General features: G+C 40.5%; 1 protein-coding gene across 2 annotated transcripts in view; it reads left to right on the top strand.

The window, feature by feature from the left end:
- Positions 1-455: 455 nt before the first annotated feature.
- mapkapk5 (MAPK activated protein kinase 5) overlaps positions 456-8,278 on the top strand; it is a 42,931-nt gene continuing 35,108 nt past the window's right edge. The window contains exons 1-2 of one of the 2 annotated variants that reach the window (XM_063034104.1): positions 456-853; positions 6,096-6,169. In XM_063034104.1, the coding sequence (XP_062890174.1) occupies positions 821-853; positions 6,096-6,169 (107 nt within the window). In that variant the 5' untranslated portion in view covers positions 456-820. Of the gene's footprint in view, positions 854-6,095; positions 6,170-7,126; positions 7,267-8,278 lie in introns of those variants that run through there. The other variant, XM_063034105.1, reaches the window with a different exon arrangement.

The raw sequence follows: 8,278 nt of genomic DNA, 5'->3' as shown, positions 1-8,278 counted from the left end.
CCACGGTGCAACTATATAAGTTTTTGAGTGTATGTGTTGACATGCCAAGTCTCTTCAAACTCCTGATAAAGTACATGTGCAGGCAGAAGAGATCTGTTTTAATTTGGCAGACTTCGTGGGCACAAGGGGCCTATTCCTGTATTATTTTTTATTAATTGCTCTGCAAGCTGTCGGAGACTCAATGGGCTGAATGGCACTCTATAAAATACTTTCAGTCCATTGACCTGAAGAGTTTTGTTTTGAACGACCCATGACGGGATTGCCTTAAACAATGATCTTTATCGGAATTCTTAGGCAGTGCTGCAGGTTGGGGGACTATTTACCTATAGCGGGAAAATCAAAAACAGATTTGGCGCCGCCGGACAGCAGCCAGGTATCCCGGCAGCCCCCATGATAAATGTCCCTGGCAACCGGGGACGCTGTGACGTTTAACCTGGACGTGCTAGGCCCGGCGATGGCGCATGCGCTGTTCCCTAAGATGCGTAGTGCCAACAATGGCGGACCGCGGATTACGGGGATCCTTGTAGCCGGCGAGGGCAATAACGTAGAGCGCTACCTTATCAACGCCGGAGATGGAGAGGCCTTTGGTTTGATGTTCTCTTTTACCGACTGTCGTCTCGAGCTGGATTGAACAGGGAGAAATATTTTTCTCTTTCCCTACCCTTTACTCTCCCCCAGGCCTTGTCCTCATCCTCCCCCTAACCGGCTCCGTTCTCCCCCCCCCCAACCTTCCTCCTTGCGAGTCCTCGTCTGCTTTCTACATCCCCTCTCCCTTTTCTTCTGCCCCCCTCCCCACTTTCCTCCGGCCCGCATCGGCAGGATGTCCGAGGACGGTGCAGACAGAGTGATCAAGGTAAGTGTGGAAAGTGATGGCTTCGGTGCGCGTGTTTTGTGTGGGGGCTGAAAGCGCAGGCGATCACTGCATGTTGGTGTTTAAATGTAATGTGGTTACACTCAATACATTACCTTCCTTTGCCAAACTACTCTTGGAGGACCCGATGCTACCAAAATTGCACGTTGATTTCGAGAATTGTGAACAAAAATGCGGTCCAGTTAAACTCCTTTTTCCAACAGCCATTATTCTACTAGTAGGGTAATTTGCGCTACTCTTCTCGAGGTAGAACCAGTTACATGGGGAAAAAGGTCTTTTCTACTTGGCTGAGTTATGGAACCCCATGAAATCAGGGAGTTAACTTCAACAGGGGAAGCGGGAAGAGTATTTTTTTCATTGGAATTAGTTTCACATGAATAACTTTAATCTTATGTACAACAGTTTCTTAGATGATGTAACTTTATATTATGTTACTAAAAGTAGCATATTCTGGAATTGGTTTTGCTGACCCCCTGTCTCAACTTTAAGAGTTTTTAATTCTTTGGCAGAACACGATTTCAAGATTGTTTAATGTAATTTCCAGTACACAAGTGTAAAACAGAATAAAATTACTTTGGATCCAATGCGGCAAAAAAACCCCACAATAAATATAAAGAAAGATGTTTGGTAAAGTGACTCTTGTCACAGGAGTGTCAGTACATAAGGTGACTGACAGGAACTGATAAATTAGTGGTAGTGGGGCGGATTAGTGAGTGAAGCTGTTGATCAGCCTTACTGCTTGGGCAAAGGTAACTGTTTTTGAGTTGGTGGTCCTGGCGTGGATGGTATGTAGCCTCATTCCTGATGGGAGTAGGACAGCAGATCATGAGCAGGGTGGGTGGTGTTACTTCAAGATGTTACTGGCTCTTTTCCAGCACCTTTCTGTACGTTAGCAATCATTTGACTTTGCAAGACTTGTGAGGAATTAGTCCTTAGTCATCAACAGTAGAGTAGTCATTAGTAAGATGTAAGTACTTTTCTTTGGTGGTATATTATTGAACTGCTGGGCAGATGACTTTATTTGGCACCGTGCTGGCACTTGTTAACAATAAGATATTAAAAAGTTTTTATTTTGTTGCTCATGTACAAGTGGCGTTGATTCTGAGGAATCTCGCGTACGTATCTAGTTGAGTTGTAAAAAAGGATAAACTATTCACACATTGGTGTTCAGTATTTCAATTGCTACTTTACCAAAATAAAACAAAGGTGTCTGCACCATTTGCCATTTCTGATGCCTTTAAATATTGGTGTTGTCTTTTGGATTGACTAATCTTTTATGATTTATTGGATGGTAGATGACAAGCTGGCTGCATCAGTGACATCTGTTCTTAAATGTTTGCACTAGGGGAAATAACTATGTTTTTGCTGTGAGAAAATACATTATGTTGGATCTCTGCATTAGAGTATGTGGTTCTCAAAGATTCAAAGGATGTTTTTTTAATCAAAGTATGTATGCAACCCTGAGATTCATCTTCCCACGGACCGCCACAAAGTAAAAAACCCACCATGAAACCTGTTGAAAGGAAACATCAAGCACTCAACACACAAAAAATGAACAAAGTGAGAAACGCACAAAATGTAAAACATCAAGCCACAGGGTCCTTCTTACAGTTTAGTAATGTTCAGTTCAGTTCTCAGTCTTAAACAAGTATAAAAAAGGAAGCAGAAGTCATATTGGATCTGTCATTCTTTAATATTATTGCTGATCTTTTACCATAGCAACTCTGCTTTAACTCTGGAAATGCTTCATTTCCCAGCCCTCTGCTCTCGCTTCCTATTCTTCTGGTCCTTAACTTTTGTCTCCTAATCTTCTTTCACAATTTATAACAGTTCCAACAATATGTCACCACAAGACATATTTCCCTTCCAGCATTTCTCTGTGGCCCCTGGTGAAAGGAAGCTGTTCCCCCAATAATAATTTCTCCTCCTTCCCCATTGTTGTTCAAATGTTAGCAGTATTAACTTTTGAATAGTTAGCTGTCAATTCTGACAACTCTCAGAGTTGAGGTGCAATTTCAAAGTTCAGGCATTCAAGGTAAATTTTATTATCAAAGTACCTAACTGTCACCGTATACAACCCTGAGATTTACTTATTGATTTGCTAGTTTTAAATCTAGCTTCTGCATATCTAAAGCTCTCCAGATGTGCTTGTTTTTCTAAATTGACTAGAAAAGTGACAAAAGTGCAAGCACACAAATTGTACAGACCTCTTCTGCCAAGGAGACTTTTGCAAGAAGGAAAACAAACAAGGGAATTGGAGCCCCCTTTTATTTCTTGTTGTTCTTTGCCTGATCTTCCTATTTTTTATGGTATATATGGAATGCATTCTAGTCAAAGAAAGCTCTCATAGCTTAAAATAAAATTGTGATTGTTTTTAAAAATGCAAACACGAGGAATTCTGCAGATGCTGCATTCACCAGCAACTTTGATGTGTGTTGCTCGTGATTGTTTTTGCTTATTTTCTTAGTGAATTAGGCCTCTCATCTGTTGTCCCTTTTCCAATTGTACTGAATTGATTGCGGTGCTAGTTTCTATCTTTTTAGCTTCAGATATTCATTCTGACAATTCCTAATTTATGCAAGTTCAAAATTTATCATTGAGGATTTTCCCTAATATTTATCAGTGATGTATTATTATTCTGTAAGGATTTCAACTTGAAACGTGCACATTAAGAAATGCTATTTGATGGGAAATGTATCTCAAATGTTGAAGGAAGCAGTTTTGATCCTTAATACCAGCTATAAAAGAAAAAAAGCACCATCTTATTGTACCTTTTGACATTAAAATATAAACTTAGACCTTGAAGCTAAACGATAGGAGGTCATAGCCCCCAGAATCAGAATCGGCTTCTATTATCACTGACACATGTCATGAAACTTATTTGGCGGCAGCAGCAGTACAGTACATTACATAAGTTCCAAAGAAATATTAAAAAATCAATAAAAACAACAGGAATTCTGCAGATGCTGGAAATTCAAGCAACACACATCAAAGTTGCTGGTGAACGCAGCAGGCCACTCCCTCGGCCTGAAACGTCGACTGCACCTCTTCCTAGAGATGCTGCCTGGCCTGCTGCGTTCACCAGCAACCTTTATGTGTGTTGCTTAAAAAATCAATATGTAGTGCAAATAGTGAGGTAGTGTTCAAGGTCCATTGAGAAATCTGATGGCAGAGGGGAAGAAGTTATTGCTAAAACTTTGAGTCTGTGACAATAGACTCCTGTACGTCCTTCCTAGTGGTAGCAATGAGAAGAGGGCATGTCCTGGATGGTGAGGATCCTTAATGATGGAATTTTAACCAGTTTATGATGGTTGTTCTAATAAGATACTTTATCACCAGGGGAGCAATTTCCTCCAAGCCCATAATTTAAAGGCACCAAAAAACAGATGCATCTCTATGATTGATACGTACACCAATCCCTTTGCTAAGTGATCTTTTAATATAAAGAACTTCTGGCTCATCACATTTGATAGCAAATGATATGTATTCTTATCTCCAACTGGTAGGTCATTGGGAGAACATTTCAGCGATCATAACCATAAAGATATAAACCTTCGAGATATGATGAAGAGCAAGGTTAGACTGGAAATTAAGGTTTCGAATTGCGATAGGCTGATTTCTATACAAGACAGAGTATGGCAAAAGTGGGTGGAGAACACCCATTTGTAGGCAAATCTGTGGTTGAGCATGAAATGCTCAATTATTACTATTTATTATTTATGGTGCAACTGTAACGAAAACCAACTTCCCCCAGGATCAATAGAATATGATTATGACTATGAAAGGGGGTCATTCAGAATCATCAAGTTCAGGACGAATGTGTTTACATAATGGTTAATCATGGCTGATTTATTATTCCCCCCTCCCCCCGGCCCCAGCCCCTTTCTCTTTCCTTCTCCCCATAACCTTTGACTCATTTACTTATTGGTGACATATAAACCTTAGCTCTAAATATAAGTTGGCCTCCACAGCTGTCTGCAGCAAAGAATTCCACAGATTCACCACCCTCTGGCTAAAAAAATTCCTCCTCCTTTCTGTTCTAAAGGAACGGCTTTGTATTCTGAGGTGTGCCCTGTGGTTCTTGACTCAACTATAGGAAAAATCCTCTCCGCATCCACTCTGACTAAGCTTTTTACTATTGGATAGGCCTCAGTGAGACTCCCCCCCCCCCCCCATTCTTCTAAATTCCAGCAAGTACAGGCCTAGAGCCACTGTTACCCTGCTGTTACCTTAAATTAATAAATTCTACGCAATACTGCAAGTGCGTTCTGACCAGTAGCTTATAAAGCCTCAGCGTTACATCCTTGCTTTTATACTCTAGTTCCCTCGGAATGCATGCTAACATTGCCTATGCTTTCTTTACCACTGACTCAACCTGCAAGTTAACCTTTAAAGGGCAAAACATGCACAAGGACTCCTAAGTTCCTTTGCACTTCTGATTTTGGAATCTTGTCATTTAGGAAATAGCCTATGCCTTTATTCCTTCTATCAAAGTGCATGACCATACTCTTCCAAACATTATTCCATTTGCCACTTCTGTGACCATTCTCCTAAATTGTTCAAGTCCTTCTGTTTCCTCAACACTATCCGCCCCTCCACCATCTTCATGTCTCGTCTGCAAACTTGGCTTCAAAGCCATCAATTCCGTCATCCAAATCAGTGACATATAATATGAAAAGAAGAGGTTCCGACACCGATAGCCAACCAGAAAAGGGCCCCTGTATTCCTGCCAGTTAGCTGATCTTCTATCTTTTATCCCCAGTGTTAAAGTTCCTAGAAATCTTACTAGTTACAGCCCTCAAACTATCTTATGGGTCAAGCTATTTTGCTCCAGCTAAAATATTTTAACTCTAGTTACACCATGTTCCCAAACATTGGTACTTCATTGCTTAACAACCTTGATACCTTGAATGCAGTACCCTCCCTCCTGCCTTGTAATTCTTTCCCTTGGACTCTCAAAGCCCCATGTTGCTGTATTTTTCTGACAGTTTTTAAACTGTATAATAGAAAACAGAGAAAGGATTAATGATGTAACATTAAAAGAGTTAGAAAATAGTTTTTTTCACTCTGTGGTGGTGAAGATAATCTCTCATTTTAAAGTGATTTCTACGTTGATTGGAACGATACAATGCAAGTGTTAGATTAAAACTGATCTGCAATAATTTAGCCTCTGTGCGGAGAACTAAGTTGTCATTTGATGCTAACAGGTACCCTTCCTTCACAGGAATCTTCCATATTAGATGAGTACGCTATCAACTGGACCCAGAAGCTAGGAGCTGGGATCAGCGGGCCTGTACGGTAAGAGGATCAAAGGCAGACATAATTGTTCATTGTGCAGTGTTTTTGGAGGCTGCAGACTTGGTCAAAGTTCACATGAGATAATAGCTTTATTTAGAATTTCAGTAGTATATAATTGAAGATGTCTGAAGTTTGTACCCAGCCCACTAAACAGTTTATAATAAGATTTATAAAGAACAATGAGTGGTGTCTGACATTTTTGTTTACAGTGTGAAAGGACGGCCACTGTTAGGAGCAGTCACTGTGTGATTAGTTTGAGATACTGTTGTTTGTACTTAAATTAGAACTTTCTTTGCTCTTTCATTTAAAATGAGGTCATTGATTATGTCAGAGGTGATGTGAAAGCATTAAATATTTATTTATTTTAAAACTTCTTCTCTGATGTACCAAAATACCAAGAGCACAGAGTAGCAGGCAGATGCTGGATCACTGAAACTCTTCAAGCTTCACTTCTAATGCATATCTGAAACACAAAAATGAATCCTGGAGAAACTAATTTATCATCCTGCGTTCTCTACCTCTGTTACTTTAGTTATTCCTGGGATATTATGTGTGAAAATCCTAGACTCTTGGTGTCTACTCAAATTTTTAATGTAGTCCGTGCCCCTGCCTGCACAGAGGATTAAGAATAGTTGTGCGGTAGTGGATTTCCATGAAATTCATATTTCAGTGGTTCCATTTAATAACAGAGAATGTAACCTGAAACTCTTGCTCTTCGCAGACATCCATGAAAACAGGAGAGAACTCCAAAGAATGAATGACAGTAAAACGTTAGAACCCCAAAGCCCCCTCACCCCCTCTCACATGCACAAGCAGCAGCAAAGCATCAACCCTCTCCCCTCTCCCCACTTACTTCAGCAGGAAGTACCAGCTCCCACCAATAGCAAAGTCCCCGAAGAGAGACCATGAACTGCAGTCCGATTTTTAAAAAACTAATTGTTCACTCGACAATTCGACGTGCCACACGCTCTCTCTTCTTTTCCAGAACAAAAGGAGAGTTAATTCTTCACCCGACGATTCAACATGCCACATGCTCGCTCTCCTTTTCCACAACAAGAGGGGAATTAATTCTTCACCCGACAATTCAACATGCCACAGTAAGAGGGGAGACTAACAAAACAAAACAACTCGCTGATTACGATGCTACAGTCTGCATGTCGCTTTTATTTCAAGAGTTCTGTTCCACTCTGAGGTTGAATGAGTGTTAACTGACTCAGAGGAATGTAATATCTTCCTACTTGTTTCATTTCATATTTTCTTACATAAGGGAAATGGGAAAAGTTTGTTTCTCTCTAACTACCCCACTCCATGGTGATTTATATTTCTGTTGCGGTGAGATTTGAATGCAACTGCATTACCTGCCTGAGAGGCAAAGAAAAAAGACTGCAGTTACTGGGTTGGTGAAAGTTGGAAAGTGAAAATTGAAAGGAGAAGCAACATGCAGCATGATTAAATGTTAATCTGGTTCTCTCTCCATAGAGAAATTTGCTGAGCATTTTCTGGTTTTATTCCCTTGGATAAGATTGTGGAACTAACCACATTTAAATGTTTCAGAATTATTATACCAGATGGCTGAATGAAGTCTCAAAAGCTTGAAATGGGCTGTGTTCTTCAAGAATGCTTCATTAGTAGTTATGAACATGGTTTGAAGCAAACCCCATCTTATCAGGATGAAGCCCAGGCCTGACTCAGCAAATAAAATGTTGTAATTATTGGGTCATTTTTAGTATTTCACTTACTGCCAAGCTCAACCAAAGTTGGAAATTAATCTGTTGTGATCCACACAAAATGCTGGAGGAACTCAGCAGGCCAGGCAGCATCTATGGAGGGTGGTGATGTGTTACTATTCTAAATGTGGACCTTGCTGACAAAGCAATGTGAGAACTGAATAATGAACAAACCAGACCTGATTGAAAGGAATTGATTTTTGTAGATATCTGTCGATGATATGGTTGCAGTGGGTGACCGTGACTTCTGTTGCTTTGTCATACCCTTTGCTTTCCGCAGAGCGTTGCAGTACCACTTTCCTGATAGCTCTCACTGTAGATCTGATCCATCCAGTCCGGCAGAGCTGACTCTGGGTTTTGGGGGGTGTCATTGTTGGAGAGA

This window comes from Mobula hypostoma, chromosome 27 (assembly GCF_963921235.1).
Source record: "Mobula hypostoma chromosome 27, sMobHyp1.1, whole genome shotgun sequence".
In the NCBI taxonomy this organism is placed as follows: Eukaryota; Metazoa; Chordata; class Chondrichthyes; order Myliobatiformes; family Myliobatidae; genus Mobula; species Mobula hypostoma.
Note: the sequence above shows the minus strand (reverse complement) of the source record. Positions and strands in the feature narration are given on the sequence as shown.